General features: G+C 29.0%; 1 protein-coding gene across 1 annotated transcript; it reads right to left on the reverse strand.

Annotated features, from left to right (window-relative positions):
• Positions 1 to 3,854: 3,854 nt before the first annotated feature.
• LOC108862874 (36.4 kDa proline-rich protein) lies at positions 3,855 to 5,308 on the reverse strand. The gene has a single exon (XM_018637136.2). The coding sequence runs from the start codon at positions 5,250 to 5,252 to the stop codon at positions 4,086 to 4,088; it is 1,167 nt and encodes a 388-aa protein (XP_018492638.2). The 5' UTR covers positions 5,253 to 5,308; the 3' UTR covers positions 3,855 to 4,085.
• Positions 5,309 to 22,618: the final 17,310 nt, after the last annotated feature.

Here is a 22,618-nt window from a genome sequence, read left to right on the forward strand (position 1 = left end):
CCGAACCGAACCGAAATTTCATTCGGTTTTTTTCGGAATTTTTTTTTAAAACTTTGGTTAACCGAAAACCGACGGTTCGGTTCGGTTCGGTTTCGGAAACCCGAAGTCGCAGGGCTAGGGGATATGAATTGGTTAGCAAGGATTGTCACTAAAGTATTGAACGATCTGCAGCCCTTTTAAAAAAAAGTATTGAACGATCTACCTATATTAGAAAATAACGAATAGCAATCAATTTACATATTGACCAGAATATTTCCCATTAATATTTTGAAAGTTATCTCTTTGCATTGACTACGGAATTAACATGTTGACAAAACTCAGTTTAAGTTTCCTAAAAATGAGTTTTTTGTATAGTACTATATGAATGTATGTATATATTTTGGGTTTAAATCCAAATCCAGAAATCAAACACGTTACTAATTATGCTAAAATATGAATGTCAAAATCAAACATGTTACAAAAATGAAATATATATGACATAATATAACTTAAAACACGTAAATAATTATGCTAAATTTTATAAACACCAATACTTGATTTTGTTGTTTTAGACATACCATCTTAATTATAAACGGGCCAATCTTCATTTTTATTTCTTGAAGTAAATTTAGAACTTGTCTGTGAACAAAAAAAAAACTTAGAGCTTGTCTTATCCCTTATATATTGAGAACATGACATCATATGTACTAAATTTATATTGCATTGAAGATAATCAATGTGGGAGCATAAAATCAGGTGTGAATAAGCACACGCTGGTTATAATAAAACCATACAGTATGCATGTCGTTATGTATCGTTGCCTTTTGTGTATAATGTCCTACCAATGGCATAATTAGTAATTATTCTAGATGTAAGAGGGTAAATTTAAAAAGAGCTGGAGGAGTGCTGTCAAGCTGACACATCAGCAAATGACATACATGTAAATATAGTACATATTTAAAGTTATTTTTAAAATTTGATTTTCTATTAATAAGTAAGGGATGAGAAAAATCTAAACACATGTTCACAATTACATAACCAAACATTATGATACTAAAACCTTATTATAAAATCCAAATATGTATTCACAATTACATAACCAAACATTGTGATACTAAAACCTTATTATAAAATCCAGATATACGTTTTACATTTACGAGGAAGAAATAATAGATTTAAAAGATGCTAAAGATACTGAAACCTTATTCACCAACATACTTAAGAACTTGTTTCTTTATTCCAGAATCACTTTCCAATTAATGAGATTGTTGTTCTTTGCCATCGTCTGTTTGTTTGGATGAGATTCCATGGTCTATATAATTATTAGTGATATCCAACTTCTTTTTTTGACTGAAGGCAATGAAATCCAAACTTCTTCTCTTGCAATGAGTCTTCAGTTACATATACTGTTCGTTTTTAATAAAAAGTTACATATACTGTTATTTTCTGTATTATATGCAGAGTTATTAACTGTACATTTGCAATACATTGAGTTCATTATGTATCTCCTATATATTATTTCTGAAGCATTTTTTAAATGACAACCTTTAGAAGCATACTTACGTGTGTCACGTTGACAGGTCTCTTCAGCCCTTCTATTTTAATACGACGGTCCAATTAAGATTTTTTTTTTGAATTATACAGAGGTACTCTGACCCCACAGAAATGGTCCAGACTAGTCACGTATTGCCACAAGTCAATACTTTAGTATATAACCATAAGCATTTATTAGTCTTTGATAATTTAATGTAGGCTAACTCTTTAATGGACCATTCCATATATTAAAGTTTCATTTACTAAATGGAAACGTAAAATAAACAAAGGTATTATCCCAGTTAACTTAAAAACATGCAGTCCGATAATAATCAGTTAAATTGTACCAGGTAACTAATTATACCGGCTTATTTTCTCTACCACTCGAAATTTTTGTGGTTTAAATTTTTGTTAGAGCAAATATAAAAATGTTAATAAAACTATTTAATAATAAATATTTGTATTGAAATAAATTATATTCATATCTCAATATCATTCAAATTTAGTTATATACCATACAAAATAAATAAAATAATTATTTTGATTTACTTACCAAAAAGATATTGTAACTAAATAAGAGTTATTATTTTGATTTATGTGATTATTCTAATTCCATATATGTTAAGTAAGAAATAATTGTTTACTTTAGCAAGTTTTAAATATTACTCCCTCTGTATCAGTTTAACTGGTGTTTAAAGATTTTAATTTTGTTTCAAAATAATTGATGTTCTCACAATTTTAGGTGAAATTTAATGTCATTTGAAATTTTTGACCAATTATAAATACTGTATCTTTTTATTGGTTGAATTAGTTTTATTTAATGTAATTTTATGTAACCAAACAAATCGCATAAAAGTTTGTATTTTTTAATCTTTGTGCAAAAACCTTAAACACCTTCACTTTTAATTCTATCCTCTTAAAAATATATGCTAATCTGGCTCCACTTTTGTTATATGCTAATCCGGCTCCACTTTTAATTCTATCCTCCTAAAAATTGTAAAGGATAAGTCTTCACGTTATAATTATCAAAAGAAAGGTTAAAGGAAAAAAAAACCTTAAACACCTTTAAAATGATGCATAAGGAGTATTAATTAATATTTTTAAAAATCTTACAAGATGAAATAGTAACCTTTTTAGTCAAGTCCATCGTGGGTCTAGAATATTTTTTAATGATTAACTAAATGGATCACATACATAATAAAATGTGGTTTTTGTTTAAAAATTGTTGAATACCCAAAATAAATATGAATCATTATCACTTTCATTTAAATTTTTGTTACAATAAAAATATAGGATTGAGCAAAATCTAAATCCAATATGAAAAGTAGTACTGAACTTTAACCAAATTAGTTAGATATCCAAACGGGATCAAAAGTTTGATATTTAGAGAACCATAACTGAATCTGACCCAAACCAAAATATTTCGGTGTCCAAGTATATTAGAACCAGATTTGTATAATTAAATATATTAACTATTTTAAATTTAATATTTTAAAGAAAAAAAAATATAGGATATTTTTAAGTTGTCCAAAATATTTGGAAATATATACAAATAAAGTACATGTTTAAAATATCTAAATGATACTCAAAACACCAAAAATACTTATAAATTTTTATTGATTTTCTTTCCAAATATTTAAGCCAAACAAGTTTTTATGTTGAGTTTAAGTATATTGGCATATATTATTAAAATTTATATGTTATATATTATTTTTATTTTTAGATTTTTAGAAATTAAAAGTATATAGAACTTTAGTTTTTTTAAAAAATTAAATGGGTTATTAGAACATAAACCGAACCTTCAAAGGTCCGAACCGAACCGAACCGAATCCGCAAAGATCATAATCAAACCGAACCAAATGATACCCGAATACCCATCTTTAATCAAATGTAAAAAAAAATTATCAACAACAAAATGAATATTTTTTATAATATTTAAATACATCATAATAAAAAAACCTCACTCAGCACAAGGTATGGGTCTATCATCTAGTTATTATTTCATTATCTCTGAGAGTAATATTAGACGCGGAAGAAAAGAAACTCTACAATTTACAAACTTTACTTTCCTCTAATTATTGATCCACAGATCAAATGTTGCATTGTAATCATCTGTCATCGAGACATATTTGTGAGAGCTCTCTTAGCTATCAATTTTTGGAGAAAGTATGATATATTTGTTAACATATATATATATACTTGTATATAACTATATCTATACACATATGTGCTTCAGTGCAATGTGCATGGCTATAAAACCCACATTTCTTCTACTCCACAAGTGACTACGTACACGTATGTATATAAGAAAAAAAAACAAAATATTAAGCGTACACAGATACTGAGATGCAAACTTGTTTTTGTCGAAAGATAATTATACCGTTTCACAGTTTTTTCTTCTTAAAATTAAATCAACAAAACCCAAACATACCCATTTATTGTACATTATTAAAACAAGTGATTAGAGGTCCCACACACGAAAACTAACCTCCCATTGCCCAAAGAGATTATCAAACAACAAATTCTTGAAAGAAAGAAAGAAAAAAACACACGATAGAGAGACACTTCATTCATCAAGAGGGACATTTAAAGCCAGGTGGTGGATTCTTTCCACAGTCGATAAGAAGCTCAAGAGCAATGGGGATAATAAGGTCGAGGTTGAGAAGTTTGGCTTTAATGGTGGTACATAGACAAACGGCTGCGTCTAAGTCAACTAAGCCTCCCAAAACCGGACAACACTCTTTCTTGGCGTTACTTCCACCAAGCCCGATGTGAATCAAACCTCCAAGAACGTCCACACAAGCGCCTAGCTTCAATGTGTCGATAGGGCAAGTTTCTGGTTTAGGTGGAGTTGGTGTTGGTGGTGTTGGTGGTGTTACGACAGGAGGGGTTGGCGTCGGTGGCGTTACTACCGGTGGTGTTGGTGTTGGTGGTGTTACGACAGGAGGGGTTGGTGTCGGTGGCGTGACGACCGGTGGTGTTGGTGTTGGTGGTGTTACGACAGGAGGGGTTGGTGTCGGTGGCGTGACGACCGGTGGTGTTGGTGGTGTTACGACAGGAGGGGTTGGTGTTGGTGGCGTTACCACCGGTGGAGTTAGGGTTGGCGGTGTTGGTGTTGGTGGCGTTACAACAGGTGGTGTTGGTGTTGGGGTTGGCGGTGGGCACACTGTTGGTGGCTTGTGGGTAGGTGGTTTAACGGTGGGTGGCTTGGTGGGCGGTTTTGGGGTAGAGGGTGGTGGTTTGACGGTGGGTGGTTTGGTGGGCGGCTTAGGGGTGGATGGAGGCGGTTTAACGGAGGGTGGTTTGGTGGGCGGTTTAGGGGTGGTGGGTGGTTTGGTGGGCGGCTTAGGGGTAGATGGAGGTGGTTTAACGGTGGGTGGTTTGGTGGGCGGTTTAGGGGTGGAGGGTGGTGGCTTAACGGTGGGTGGTTTAGTGGGCGGTTTAGGGATCGGATGAGGTTTGGTAGGGGGCTTAGGGTGTGGATGTGGTCTAACGGTGGGGGGTTTGGTGGGAGGTTTAGGGTGGGGGTGTGGTTTAACGGTAGGGGGTTTAGGCGGTTTTACTGCCGGTGGTTTTGGTGGTTTGACTGCTGGTGGTTTAGGCGGTTTGACGGGATGTTTAGGCGGTTTGTGGGGGCTCGGTGATGGTTTAGGAGGGCTGCATTCACAAGCGAAGGAGACAGCAAGGAAGGCTAGGAGAAGGAGGATAAGAAGAGAGAGGTTTTGTGTGCGAGACCCCATTTCTTAGAATGAGGGTTTGGGTTGTGTAAACGACTTAGTAAGTAGGTATATGGTAGTGTGCAACCTTTTATAGAAAAAAATATACGCCGATATTTATTTATATGTAGTGTAAGCACAAAGCTGTGATTAGATGATTGGAATATTAGATTTTATTAAGCACGTAGTTCGTCACTTAGTTCCAAAACGAAAATAAAAGGGTTTGTCATACTTACCTAAATTGCCGTATCTTTGTAGTCGGAGATTCTTATCTTTTCAGGGAAATCTAGGAACATCGTTCGCTATTTACTTTGATATAAGTAAAATGCTAAAGAATTTTCGCTTTGTGCTCATCACATGGTTGCGTGCCATACGAACCTATCGATCAAATAATGATTAATTACAAAAGATAAGTCTTAGAAGGTGTGAAGAACCCAGTATTAGACACATAGTTGTCCCACATCGGTAGTTGGAAGGGATCCTTAGTAGTATATAAGGTGGATGGGCCACTCCTCTTATCACCAATTGGTTTTAAGTGTGAAGCCCATCTAGCTTAACATGGTATCAGAGCCCGATCCACGCAGTCCAACCCGATCCACATCGGTCTGGCCCAAAGTTGGCCCATCGATCCTTGCCCGAGCATTCCGAGATTGACGCTCAAAGAGCCATCATCTCGAGGGGGCGTATTAGACACATAGTTGTCCCACATCGGTAGTTGGAAGGGATCCTTAGTAGTATATAAGGTGGTGGATGGGCCACTCCTCTTATCACCAATTGGTTTTAAGTGTGAAGCCCATCTAGCTTAACACCCAGAGTCTCAGACACTGCACTTCGTAAAGTTTCTGCAAAATCTCTATCCTTATCTCTGGTTTTGTTACTATTCATTTCTTTGTTTTTCTTCTTTTTTATATACGAATATACCTTTAACCTTTGTTAACCTCAATTTTAATATAACTATGAATTAGCTAGTTACTGGATCTGTTCCACGATTCGGTTAATTTTTAAAAGCTTGGACATGCTCAGCCAATATATACCGTAACATGAAAATGTATAGAAAAACAAGAAACATGAAAATGAACATGTATAGAAAAACAAAAACAAAAACATGAAAATGCTTAGAAAAACAAAACCATCACGGTAGCACTCAGCAACATAAACTAGCATAATCATCGTCTTATTGTTAGAATCGGGTTAATTATGGGCTTCCAACTTAAAATCAATTGGTCATTAGTAGATTGACCATAACCCTTTATATAGTAGTAGATTAATTCTTATATTTCCGATGTGGGATGTTTCTCATCAGTACCCTCCCTCATGCTCAGACATCTAGGTCTGAAGCGTGGACAATATGGGAATAACATCCACAGAAGGCCCAACATCGGTATAGTAGTAGTAGTTGTAGTATAGGTCAAAGGATCTTATCGCTCTGATACCATGTTAGATTCGGGTTTAGTTATGGGCTTCCAACTTAAAACCAATTGGCAATTAGTGGATTGGAGCCCATAATTAATTCGAATCTAACATGGTATCAGAGCGATAAGATCTTTTGACCTAATTTACTACAACTACTACTACACCAATGTTGGGCCCTCTGTGGATGTTATTCCCACATTGTCCACGCTTCAGACCTAGATGTCTGAGCGTGAGGGAAGGTATTGATGAGAAACATCCCACATCGAAAATATAAGAATTATTCTACTACTATATAAAGGGTTAGGGACAATCCACTAATTGCCAATTGGTTTTAAGTTGGAAGCCCATAATTAACCCGATTCTAACATGGTATCAGAGCGATAAGATCCTTTGACCTAATTTACTACAACTACTACTACACCAATGTTGGGCCCTCTGTGGATGTTATTCCCACATTGTCCACGCTTCAGACCTAGATGTCTGAGCGTGAAGGAGGATATTGATGAGAAACATCCCACATCGAAAATATAAGAATTATTCTACTACTATATAAAGGGTTAGGGCCAATCCACTAATTGCCAATTAATTTTAAGTTGGAAGCCCATAATTAACCCGATTCTAACACTTATATTTATTTTTCCGGAAGTATCAGTAATGTATAACGATAGAAGGATCTCCAATCCATTGTCACTGATTTTCAATACTGGTAATGTTCCTAAGAAATTTCCATAGTTTTTATTGGATTTGGTCAAATATTAACTTCTTGAAACATGCCAATAATGCCTTTTAAGAATCATCTCTTATGTCTTGCACCTTATTTTAACTAAACCATCAAGTTCCTGTACGTATTAACGGCAATTGTACCGACATTGTCATAAACCTTCGTTAAATTATTGGCATAAAAATGTTTAGAAGAAACAGGGTTTTGTAGTGTAATGCCCAGTGGGTAGACAATTTATGAAGGGGTTTTGTCATTACTACTTGACTTACGAGATACCTCCCATTCTCTATATAGTTACAAGATATAATAAAAAAACATCGTTCTCACTCTTTTTTTTTCTTGTTCCTTCCTTGTTAGGTCCACTTTTTTTTGAGAGAGGATCTCTTGAGTGCTGGTTTATGTATTTGCCCATACAAACAGGAAAAAGGGAATCAGTTCTTGGGATATACACTATTCAAATACATATATACATATATAGGTTGATAAATCTTGAACAAACTTCCAACTTATTGGGGTTTCCTACCAAAACTAGTCTCTTGGGTTCAATGTTATAGTTACAAAGCACACTGATTATCTTCACCATGCTTCTGTGAATTTATTCAAATTTATTTCTTGGGTTGACAAAAAGAAGAAAAAAAAGTTCAAATCTATTTCTTGTAATATTTTAGTCCCACGCGTCTGAAAGATATCGCGTATTTAGAGTGATTGAGTGATTATGTCCGTGACTGATGATTCTCTTTATAGTTTTTTCATATTACATATTAATGTAAAAATAATGTAGTACAATAATAGTAATACTAGCATGGTGCGTATATTTACAATAGGATTCCAAATATAATGTAAATAGGTCAGCATCTACTAATTCTGGCTAGTATAATCGATAATTCATAGGATTCAATTTTTTGATAATTAATAATTCAAATGATACTAAAGCTGTAAATGCATATACATTCTGAAAAGAACATAAATCTATAATTTTAAGGTAACTTTTGTTTTGGTTCCAAGTGATAGACTGAATCTGATAGTAAAATATTCAAAATTTAAATGCCATATAAAACCATTAATGAACCATTTCTTTTACCTTATTTACTTCGACATATATATTAACATTGTCGAAAATTATAATCTAACTAGTTTCCAAAATTAGTTTTCAAAATAGTCTTCAAAATTATTAGAGATACTTACCACAGTTGGTATGATAAAACAATGAAATTTAGAAGTAATTATTTGCCCTGACGATTTATTGACGGGGAAGAAACCTTTTTTTTCATTTTTCAAAAAAAAAAAGAAACTTTTTTTGTCACTTTGACAGTGAAGAAACTAGATGATGTTTAAAAGGTGGCGGGTAGAATTTGGCGGGTAGTGTCACAGTGTAACCCGTGAAGTCTGTCACTTTTAGGATTTTATTTTCTTTATAACAAAAACAAAAGGGAAATAAGTAGTGTGTCTGTGTGTGCGACATGAATGAATCTCATGCATGCATGTGACTCCGCCATAATAATAAAAGTAAAAATAACTAGTGAGTACTCAATTCTCATGAGCAAAGCTGATCATTTTATCTGTCAAATTTGATTAGTTATTCGTTGTGATTTAATCCAAAATTTTGGATATCCGTAAGCTTTCGAACCAAAGCAAATATTAAAATTTAATATCCGTTAAAATCGAAGCAAATCACAAATATTTAAATTTCGGGAAATGAATATCCGATCTGATCCTTCAATATATAAATACATGTATATCTTGATTATATTAATGTCAAAACCCAATCAAAGTTGAACCGGTTAAAAACTCATATTGAACCGTTAAAAACCCGGGAACCGGTGATCCAACGAACCGGTTAAACCATGGTTCGTATAGAAAACAAAATTTTTGTTAATGAAATAATCAGTTTTTTTCAAAATAAAAAATAGGGTTTGTGACAAATTACAACTCAAGGTATTTCTGTTTTTGACATTTTTAAAAAAAAGTTTGTGACGTTTCACGAGATATTTTATATTTTTCAAGGTCTTGTCTTTTTGGGTGAAATTAATAATTGAAAACTTATGTTTGTATCTTTAATGTTCTCTCCAAAACTTTTGTAGTGTACTAAGCAATAGAAGAGAATGATCAAGAAATTCTACTTCCATCAAATTCAAACATAGAAAATCAACAACCGTCACAATATGTATATAATTCTTTTTAAAGATGATAACAATTTATAGTGATAAAAATCTGTAAAGTAAACTTTAAATGTATTTTTCTATTGATTTAAATTTGAACTATTAGATTGTTTTATTACTTTTATTACATTTCAATTTGCTATTTTCTAAATTTATTTGTTAAGATATGCATATTATATACAAAAATATTATTAAATTCAGTTTAGTACATCAAACCCGGTCGAATCCAATCGAACCAGGTCAAACCACATTGATCCGTGATCCAAAATATTTCCGGTTCGCTCGTCGATCCGGTTTTAAAAACACTGACTAAAAGCATTTCCAGCACGGCACAGAACATGGAATCTAGTCTCCTGGTAAATAATCATCTGATCCTTTTTTTTAAAAAAGTTATCTGATCTTTTCATAAGAGATCTTTATTATTTGGTTCTGTTGTTCTACGACTTAACAGAATGTAAATCAATTAAGTGATATCCATTTTCAGGACCGTTTCAAATTATTTATAGATTTTGTTCAAAAAAATAATAATATATTTAGTTATGTAATAAAAATTTCGTGTTATATAAAAGAATATACGAAAGAAGTCATGGCTTCTGTTATGTCTCGAATTATTTATAGACCTTAGAGATTCATGTTTCATTTATTTCATATTAATATTTTCTTACTTGCATAACTACTTACCTACAATAATGGGTTTAGGATAATTTCATTTAAATGTTAACAACCCATTGTTTTATAATTATGATCAACTTCGAAAATTTTAAATCACAATATACTATGCATTAATATATTTATATTAAATTAACTTTTATAAAATAAAAAAATTAAACTATATCTTATTTTTGTTTAAAATATTAAACTAAATTAATATTTATATTAATCATAATCACTCATGTTAAAATATAAATATTATATTAAACTAAATATGATTAAATTATATTAAATTGATAATGTAATTTTTATTTTCATAAATATTAAAAATCTTATTTATTAAATTCATTTTTTAACTTGTATTATCTTTTAAATATTTACTTTAATGATTTTTTTCTTTGGGTTTGTATATAAATATTTTCTCTAATTTTGTAATTAGTAATGAAATTAATGTTATTATAAATTTATATGTATTATATATGTATATATATATATATACTCAGTTATTTTTTATAAAATGAAAAAAATATATCATATTTTACTATTTTATATTAATATCTATCATCTTAAAATAAAATCATTGTATTAAACTAAATATGAAAACATTATTTTAAATTGATAAGTTAATATATTTTATTTTCATAAATATTAAAAATATATGCTAAAAATATAATATGTTGGTAGAACGGGTTAACATTAGTAAATTATATAATTCATGTATAAAAATTAACTTATCTTAGTATTTTATGTATATATATATATATATATATATTTATTTATTTAAATGAATTTACATAAAAATATTGATAAAGAAAATATAGCGCTTTAAATTACGCATCAGGATTATAATAAATTGAATACAAAATAATTTTAAAACATATATAATAAGAAGCAACATATATATGTGATGATTTAAAATAATTAATTAACTTACAATATGAAAACTATAAAATTATTTATTTAAAATAATTATATAAATATTAAATATATACTAATTATGTAAATCAAATATTTATATATATAAACATGAAAATTAATATCCGCACGGTTGTGCGGATCCAAATCTAGTAATTTTTTAAATAATGAATCTGAATTTCAGACCAGTAACTAATCTAATGAACTTCAATAATTACCAAAAACGAAAGATGTAAGAAGGAGGCAAGATATAGACTACATTTATATTTAAGCCCGCACTGGTTGCAGAGTCATCGCTAAAATATTTGAGGGTGCGGTTCTTTCGGTAGCTTGTGGCGAACAAATTAATGTTCATTTCATTTATGCTTTTTTCAGTTGTCATTTAAAGCATTTCCAACCATAACATCAAATCTTATATATTAAAACAGAAGTCACAACTTCAATTCATGTTTGATATTTTGAAAAATAGATTTTCATTAGAAATCAGTTATCATTCATTCATTATTAATAATATAGTTTAATAATATATCACTCATAATATATCCACCGACTCCTACAAAACTGGATTGGTTAACAAACCGATATTTAATTCTTTATTATTATTTGATTCCTTATTAAATATAATCCTATTATTCTAATTCTGAACATTTAATATTTTTAGCTTACCATCAATCAAAATATTTATGTATATAAAATAAAAATTAACATCCGCACGGTTGTGCGGGTCGAAATCTAGTTTGATTTTAAAATTACACCAAATTTGGTGTTTTGGTGTCAAAACTATTTTTTATCTCCAACCATGACACCAAATATTACATCAAAGTAATATTATATATTATATATTATTTTATGTTTTATGTTTTTAATATTTTTTATATTTTATTATTTGAAACTGATAAATAATTGTTTTATCATACTTTGATATTATGTTTATTATTTTTTGTAATTATATATTAATTAATGTTATTTATATTTATATTTTTTGGGTGTAACAATATCATACATGTATTCACTTTACATAAAAACTATATTAAAAATTAAAAAACATTAATTATGAAAAGCACATAACAAAATATATTTATTTTAATAAAATTTGTATTATTTAGTATACAGGTTTAACTATATTATAAAATAAAATAAAATATTTTAAAGTTTGGTGAATTTAATAGTATTAAATATAACATAAATAAATTATAATCTGTATTTTAAAATTAAAATAAATTATATAATTATTTAGTGATTTCTTATTTCGAAATAAAACGAAATATAAAAGCAATGGTATTTTATTTTTTATAACATAAAAATTATAATAACCTAGTGATTTCTTACTTGAAATAAATAAAAAATATTTAGTTATTAAAAACAATAAAAAATAAGTAATACAATATATTTATATTTAGTTACAAATTTGAACTGATTAATAATAATAACTGAAACAAATTTGAACTAATTAATAATAATAATTGAGTTATTCTATTCAATGAAATATAATAAAATACATATATAAAATATTTAGAGTGTGATTGAATAGCACAAATAGCAATAATGTTTATGGGTGAAAAACATTTACTCCACTTTCTGCTGAATTTTTACCAATCAGGTGAAATAAGATTTAATATTTTTTTAATAATCTTACGCTGGCCACTATTCAACAAAAGGGAAATGAACTACTTTTTTTCTCTCCTGGTTTTTGAAGAGTAACCAAATGAACGCTGGTTTCCACTTTTTATTTTTTTTAATATTATTTTATTTACTCCACTCTTTCCCACTCATTTACTCTATTTCAGTTACTCCCACTTACGCTGTTAATTCCCAATCAAACCCTTGGTGTGAAGAATAGTGTTACACCAAATTTGATGTAACACTATTTATTGTACATCAAATTTAGTGGAATGATATTATTTTTAGTGTTTCATCAAAAATGAAATTACACCAAATTTGATGTTTTAGTGTTTTATTGGAGTTGGCCTTACTCCGTTAGCATTCTGTTCTATATCTTGACTCATTTTCTTTCATTTCTTGGTTCTTTCATTTCATTTATTTGTTTTATCTAATTTTTGTCAAAATTTAAAATAAAGTAAATACTTAACATTTACCCAAAAAAATTTATCGACAAGATATTAGTTTTACAGAATTATCCCATTTTATGTCTGAACGGTTGAACAGGTTATTGTTAAAATCAGTTTGATTTTTCTTATTCAAGTTTGAAGCTACAAAAATGGATTCACAATTAATTTAGGGGGATGTATTCAATTTAGCATTTGATGTGATTTGATTTTTAATGGAGTTTTAGATGATTTTAATAAGTTGCAGAGATTTAGGTGATTTTTGTTAAACTATTCTAGAATATCACCTAAAACAATGAGATTTGAGTTTTATTTTTTTTAACTAAGAAACTCCACCCAAACACCCTAAAATCACCTCAAAACATTAAAATCCCACAACTTAAAATATTTTCAATAACAGTGGATTTCAGAGTACTTTACGAAATGTCAAGTTCAATAACAGTGGATTTTAAATGAGTTTTTAAAATTCATGTTTGAATAACAGTGGATTTGTCATTTTAATACAAATCACCTGAAACTCTAAGTTGAATACACCCCCCTTAATTTGACTGTAAGTTGTTAGGCTCCAGACCCCGGATTGAAACAATACGGTATGGGGTGAATAAATGCATGCCAGAAATTGTGTAAAATTACAACCTTAATAAGATATTTAAATGATTCTTCTTAAATTTTTCTTTGTTAAAATTTAGAGACGGTTTTTATTAGGGGTGGGCACAGAGCGTGTATCCGGAGTTTTAAGGATATCGGTGATCCGATCCGTGCCTTGCGAATATTTAATTTTTCGATCCGATCCGATTCGTAACTCTTCGGATATCCGGAACACCGGATATCCGTGAATATCCGAATTTTTGCCGGATATCCGATTCGATCCGTAAAAAATAATAAAAAATTAAAAAAATAAATAAAAATAAAAGAAAAAGAAGAAATATAAAATAAAATAATAATATTTCATTAATTTTTTTAAAAAAATTACATACTTTCAAAATTTTTAATAACTAAATAATTAATTTAGTGAATAAAAATATTATAAAACTTATATAAAGATATAAAAGTATATATATTATATAACTTTATAAACATGTATACATATATATGTATATAACGGATCGGATATCTGTTTCTAAAATATTAGTATTTGTGATTTGCTTCGTCTTTTACGGATATTGAATTTTAGTATTTGCTTCGATTCGTTAAGTTACGGATATTCGGATTTTTCGGATCGAATCAAAACGAATAACGGATCGAATCAAAATATACGGATATTTTGCCCACCCCTAGTTTTTATATTACGCTAAGAGTCCCATCATAAAAACTCCGCAATAATCATGACTTTATTTTATGCAATGTGTAAGTCTCATCAAGCATCTTCACAATTATATATATTATATTCTTATTCAAAAAAATTAAGGTTAATAAATTTGCAAATGTGACTCAAATAAGATTGACTAAACTAATTTTTGATTATTTACAGTATCGAGTATTCAAGTTATAAGATCTAAAGCATATCTATGAATAAGGCATCCCAAGAAGTCATTCACATTAATTTTTCAAAAAAAAAAGTCATTCACATTAAGAAATGGATAATGCTATGGTTATAAACGGATCTTATTTTTGATCCAAAAATGGACCTCATGCGTGCATGTTACTCTACCATTTGTTTCATTGCGAATTTCCTCCCACAAAAAAAAGTTTTCCTCCAATAGCCGAAGCATAATTCAAAAACTAAATATAACTGAAAATTTGTGGTCGTCTGAGTACTTGAGTACTACTCGTGAAGACACGTTGTTGGTCCACCGGTAGAAAAGACAAAGGGCAATAAAAACGATTATCGGTTTTGATATTTTCTACACGTTAGTCCGTCGACAGCAGAAAAGAGAATAAAATCAGAAAACGTTATCGTTTTGACATTTTCTTAACGTCGGCCAATAACCAGCAGAAAATAGCAAAAACAATGGATCATCGTTTTGATATTTTCTTTACACTCCTAAAATATCAACTAGAGGTAGTGGTGTTTAACTGAAAAAGAAAAGAATTATGAATTTATGATATGTCACTTAGCGATTTAAGACTATTTCGTTAAGATTTTTTTTTCTTGCCATCTATTATATTATTAATGGGACTAAGCCCAAGCCCAAAGACAACCCATACAAACATAAAGACCCGACATAAAGGGCAGACTGAAAAAACGTGGACCGAAACAGCGAAGCCCAAAAACTGACTAATCTAAAGGTCAGACCGACCAACCCAACACGTCAACACATACGTGTTATCACCTCAACATCGAGGGAAACACGTGTCGTCCTAGCTGGTCTGCTTCCTCGGCACCGGTAAATCGAACGGTGGACGCCGGAAACCTCACCGGAATCCACCCTACCCACTCCACGGCTGAGCTCCTTGCAGGGAGAATCCGTCAAACAACGACGACAACGCGACAAGAGCCTCCAAGCCAACCACGAAACACGAGATTAAAATCCCGAGCCTGCATCTCCCAATCACCACCGTTTCCTCCTAATCACCGCCGTCGGAGAGCGTCATCGTCCGTCGAGATCTCATTATAGCGGGCCGAAACCACAAAGCTTAAAATAGGAGGGAGACGGTATGACTCCAATACCTCAATAAAACCAAACCACGACCCAGTCACCCGACTGAGCTTGTAACAGAACGCCGACAGCATAGAGCTTCGGTAGCCTTCACCCTCCAGAACCATAAGCCGGCGACGCAGAGCTGTAAAAGCCTCCACCTCCTGGGGTCATAAGCCCGGTCTTTGTCGGTTTAATCTTTGACGCGTGGCTTGGTTTGCCGCGTGGGTTTCGGGTTGGGCTTTAGGTCCGTTTAGACCGCCCTTCATGTCGGGCTTGTGTTTGGTTGTAATCTGGCCGGTATGGCCATTTGTTTTCGGGTTGGGCTGGGTTCTTTAGTGGACTTTGACCTTTTATAAAAATTTTATACACGGCAAAAAAGAAAAAAAAGACTATTTCGTTAAGATAGAAGTTTACTAGCGGTGGTTTTAGTTTTGGATTTTTGTTACTTATTTTATTTTATGATCTATGGATTACAACTTGCAATCCTTTATCTGTTTGACCTTTAAAATGGGAAAACTGTTTGGACAGATCTCCAATGGAGCATTCTTTATATATATATATATATATATCACTCTAAATTAGAATAACTATATTATAAATGTGTATTTGCTCCAATGATATTCTAAACTAAATATAGAAAGATGTTTTTTTTTGTTGAACTGAAATATAGAAAGATGTTATCATTTTAATTATGTGAAGTTTGATGTATGACTGGCATGCTGAACAAAAAATCTTCTGTTTGAATATGAACACAAGTATAAAATTGATTATTTTATAAATGTATCTATCTATTCTATTAAAATTTAAAACAGAAGTATAAAATAATATTTGTCTATTTTAAAGTAGGTACTTACATATTTTGATTCCATTTTTAATAAATTATAACCATTTCATTTATTGTATTTTATAATTAATTAGACATCATTCATTACGAAGTACTTCATTAAACATATCTTACCTATTTTAATTTTTTTATTATTTTTCATTCTTCCTAACTATTTCATTAATTGTATTTACTATAATAATTTACATCATTTATTTTACGTGTTAATCATAATAATTTCATAAGTTTGAATGAAATTACTTCATTCGTGACAAAAACTCAAGCCGATTAACAAGTTATTTTAGTATCAGTTTTTTGTTTTAAAATTAAAATTCATTCAGATATTATAAATTTTCAGACGGAGTTTGAGTTGGATCCTTTCAGGTCTAGATACATTCGTAAGAACCTAAAAATATCCAAGTAATTTATATGTTTAAAATGTCATTAAGCAATTTATAAAAACAAACATAAATATAAAAATCCGCGCATCCTCTCGTTTTAATTAAATCAAATAAACATGTTTTTTCTAATAAAAATCAGTTAAGTTTGTTTCTTGCAGAAAAAATAACAACACAGTTCAAAGGAATGTTTTGTTGGTTCATGATTTAAAATTGGGCCATGGGCCTCGATTTTGTTTCTAAAATAAATGTTTTGTTATATTTGGTCTGATTGCAATGAGCTATATAGATTTACATTCTTTTTTAACTACATCAAAGTTGATGGGCTAATTTAATTTTAATACAGGAAGATTAATAATATTGATTATTAATTTTTTTAACTATAGTTTATTATCTATTCTATTAAAACAGGAATATGACATATTGATAAATGTTATATCCAACTATATATTTAATTTATTTAAAGGATAATTATAAAAACTAAATTAATATTAAACCCAAATATGATTAAAACAAATATAAAAATCAAAATTATCAAAAATTAAAATAAAAAATATATCTATTATTTGAAGGGCGGGTCAGAATCTAGTTTGAATTGTTTAAAATGAGCACTCGACATATCAAGTACTTGTCAATTTTTTTTTAATATTTTGAGATGTTCCTTTACTTACACAAATCTATTATTTGATTTAAAATATTTGATTTTTGAATATATTTAAATTTAAAGTACTTAAAACTCATTATTTTCTAAATACAATAAACTGTTTAGTTTTAATATTGTAGTGAAATATTTTGGATTTTAAAACAATTAGTTTTGTTTTTTTATAAACACCTAAATGCTACAAGACCTAAATATCTATTCTATTAATTTTGCAGTATAACCAACTGATATTAGTTGGGTCCAATTATTTTATTAATTAATATAAAACTTTTTACACAAGCATATTATTTTTCATTTATTTACCTTCCTTTTTCCCATAATTATAGGAACCCACTTCTTTTAATAATTTTTATATATAGGGACAGTTATGCTTTTGAAAAAAACTATTTCTACTTTTCGTGAGATGATCATATATTCCTCTATCATCTCAAATTATTAATTATATATATGTTATACTTTTCCGTGCGTGAGTCATAACTAATAAAATCATATCCTATAATAACAACGAACTAGGTATATGAGTTGAACACAGTATAGTGATTTGAAACCTTATGCATTAATAACTTCGAACTACAATTTGGTACAAGCTGACAGTGGGTATATGGGTCAAATTTATAAAACCTATTTTTAATTGCATAACAGATTATTTTATATAGTATTATTATTATTATTATTATATATGAAATCAAATCATGAAAATTTAATGAAAAACATATAATTTTATTTTTTAATTACTATTTGTTTACTAAACAAAATTGTAACTATTTTTTATTAAAAAATTAATAATTGTTTGTAAAATAAATTATAAAATTAATATGTTAAATGACTACGGCACAAGTGTATAATTATGCAAAACACAAAGTTAATACAATTATCAAAACTTCTTACTAATAATTTGTATAAAAAAGTATTTTACCAAAATATATTACAAAGAAAAGCACAAATATAAAAATTAAATTTTTTGAAATATGTAAAACAAAAAGTATAAAAGTATAATTACATCTAAAATATAACTGCATGGCATTAAATATAACTAACTATAATTGCATCTTAAAATGCATTAAATATAACTAACTATAATTGCATCTTAAAAAAAAGTATTAATTATATATATGTTATACTTTTCCGTGCGTGAGTCATAACTAATAAAATCATATCCTATAATAACAACGAACTAGGTATATGAGTTGAACACAGTATAGTGATTTGAAACCTTATGCATTAATAACTTCGAACTACAATTTGGTACAAGCTGACAGTGGGTATATGGGTCAAATTTATAAAACCTATTTTTAATTGCATAACAGATTATTTTATATAGTATTATTATTATTATTATTATATATGAAATCAAATCATGAAAATTTAATGAAAAACATATAATTTTATTTTTTAATTACTATTTGTTTACTAAACAAAATTGTAACTATTTTTTATTAAAAAATTAATAATTGTTTGTAAAATAAATTATAAAATTAATATGTTAAATGACTACGGCACAAGTGTATAATTATGCAAAACACAAAGTTAATACAATTATCAAAACTTCTTACTAATAATTTGTATAAAAAAGTATTTTACCAAAATATATTACAAAGAAAAGCACAAATATAAAAATTAAATTTTTTGAAATATGTAAAACAAAAAGTATAAAAGTATAATTACATCTAAAATATAACTGCATGGCATTAAATATAACTAACTATAATTGCATCTTAAAATGCATTAAATATAACTAACTATAATTGCATCTTAAAAAAAAACGTACGCAGCCACCTTCCTTTCTAAAAAAACCGTAACCACCTTCTACAGCCATCTAAACTCCTAATCTATGGGCTATATATAAGGCAGCAACCAACAAATATTGAACTCATATTTGGATAATAATTAAATTAAATAATTATTTTTTAAAAATTTATAACCTACAGTAAACCGCAAAATTAAATGGAGCGGATGCCGGTACAAATTATTTGTTTGCGGGTTGTATGGGTCATACTTTTAACCAAAAAAATTGAAACATACGGGTTGGTGGGTTCAACCGGCAATATACAAAATCAATTTTTAAATTGCTATTATTTAATAAAATATATTTTGATTAAGATTTATACACAAATATGATTACAAAAAAAAATACGAATATAATCACAAAGAAAATGCAAATATGAAAATTAAATTAAAACAAAAAATATACCCGCCCTTTAAAGGGCGGGTCAAAATCTAGTCTGTTCTATTAATTCTATAGTTTGACCTATTGATAAAAGGTTGTGTCCAATTTTTTTTTCTAGAAAACTGATTTTTATTAACTGCATCTAACCACATTTTATTTTTCTATAACAAAAGCAGTTACTATTTGTCTCTAACCAAAACAGTTACATTATTTTTTGAATGCAACAGTTGCGTAACTTTTTTTTAATGCAACAGTTACGTAACTTTGTTCACAGTGATTAATTGATTTACCTTTCACACATAATTTCTCAAGATCGACTAAACATAAAATTAGAGAATAGTAGCAGAGTATATTTTAGATGATTGGTTAATGAAGAATCAGTAATGTGATGGTGGTTTCTGATGTAGCCATGTGTTAATGACAATCGATGGTGTATAATAGGTTAGTTCACTGCCATGAGTTGAACTGTTCCAAAAAAGTGTGACTTGTGATGGTAGTTTCTGAAAATCAATTGTCAAATTTTCTGCGAGAAGAAAACATGGATTCTGAAACCTACAGTGGTGGTGCGGTGGTTATGACGTTACTTGATACATGGCAACCAATCAACCATCATTACTTAATTTCAGCATGTATTGTTTTATCAGATAACGCTTAGACTTATTTTGTTGCAATGAATTAATTCTATACCCATTTTGTAAAGTTTTTTGGGCTTAAGCAATGAATCAAACATTGACAGAAAAAAACAATGAATCAAACATTGAAAGGAAAAAAACAATGAATCAAACATACAAAGAATAAAAGTTTCTTTAAATTTTAAAATAACAAATAAAATTCATTCACTTTTATGTACAATATATTAGAAATTCAAATCAATGTTTATTCAACCAGACATTAATTTATTCAAATTTTAAATATTTTACACAGACATTAAGTTTATCAATTAACAAACACATGTTTAACAGGGTTTAACTGGACTTTTAATAAAAATAAATATTCATATAAACTCATTTAGTTTAACGGGTTTTAAATAGGTTATTCGAATAAAAATATTTATTAAATTTGATTTTACAGTGTTATATCCGAAAATCAATATCAAACTCAACTGTACTGAAAAACTGACCAAATTTTTGAAAAATATATTAAAAAATAATTTTTGATATATTCTTCTGTATATATATATATATATATTGTTTTTCAGATATAACACTGTAATAACCATTCGAGTATATAGGTCAAATCTAATAGAGCATGAGACTTTCATTTTCAGGTCGATTCCAAGTCGGGTTTTCTGGATACGAATATTTGTGACTAATTATGTTAGGTAATTACTAAGAAAACATAATATGTTGCAAGGGTCGATTACGAATCGTGTTTATTGGATATGAATATTCATGACTAATTATGTTAGCTAACTATTAAAAAACATAATATGTTGCAAAATTTAAGAATAAAGTTTAAAAATAATTTCTCGAAATACATATGGCACAAGTTTATAGTTATGCAACTTGACATATTACATATTTAATAAAGGTACCGAAAATTATAATTAATTAAACTAATATTAAACAAAAATATAATTATAAAAAAACATAAATATAAACTTCTCAAAAAAATATATATATATACCCGCCATTTGGAAAGGCGGATCAAAATCTAGTCAATACTATTAAAGTTGAAATATGACCAGTTGATACATGTGTAATCCAATAAATATAAAAAAAAATTAAACAAACTATACAATCATAACTACCTTTTATTAATCGATACCTATTTAATAACTTCCAGTCCACTATTTTCGGCACCACTTCTTTCTACTACATTTATATATATAACTAGTGGTATTCCGGCGCTACGCGCCGGGTTCGTATGTTTTATTCTTACCTAAATTTACAGTTTTTTTTATAGTCTCATTAAGGAAAATATTCAGAAATATGAAAATGGAAATTTGTTAAAAGAAAATGATATTTTTCTGACCATTTGAAAATGGTTAGCGAACGTAGTGTATTACTTTGGTTTTTATGTTGCTTAGTTCGAAGTCTAATAACGTAAATGGTTGTAACTAATCGATTCAACAAAGGTAGAATAAAAATGATAGTCGTAACAAAGTTAATTTAATTGAAATTTAAACATAAAGTAAAGTAGATATTTTATTTATACGTATAAAATGAAGTTTTGTTTATATAATCTTAATATTTGATTTTTGGCAAGAAACCCATTCTGACTATGTAACATATTAGAAAATGAGGAAAACATTTATATATCTTGTTAGAAAATTAAAACGAAAAAAACAGTATGTAAATGAAACTAAAATTGGAACATAATAAACTCTTTTATAAATTGTCATAATGCATGATGAAACATAGTTTACTTTACCTATATATATAAGACAATTTATATTTGTACGAAGCCATTGAACAATGCAGCAAAAATAAGAAAAATATAGCAGCAAATAAGAGAGCATAGATAGGTTCCATTGTTGACTTCAAACCGCTATTTGTGTAATTTAATTATGAATGTTTGTAAGTAGCTATTTTGATTAATTTACTATTGTAGTTGCTATTTGTGTCCAGGCGGTTGCCCTTTTAAAACAATGAGATATAATTGCATCATGAAAATCATAGAGATATCTTACGGTGAATAGGTGTAGGATTTTCTAGTTCACATATAATGTATTTTTCGCTACTATGTTTGGTGGTATTGTGCGTATTCGGAAATGTTCTTTGTTTGACAATATACTAATAGTTTTGGTAGAAAATAACTGATGTAATTTTTTGTTGTTGAGAACATTAAGGCTATCTTATCGATGCATTATTTGAAGCTATAAAGTTTGGATA

The sequence above is a fragment of the Raphanus sativus genome, chromosome 5 (genome assembly GCF_000801105.2).
Source record: "Raphanus sativus cultivar WK10039 chromosome 5, ASM80110v3, whole genome shotgun sequence".
NCBI classification, from domain to species: domain Eukaryota; kingdom Viridiplantae; phylum Streptophyta; class Magnoliopsida; order Brassicales; family Brassicaceae; genus Raphanus; species Raphanus sativus.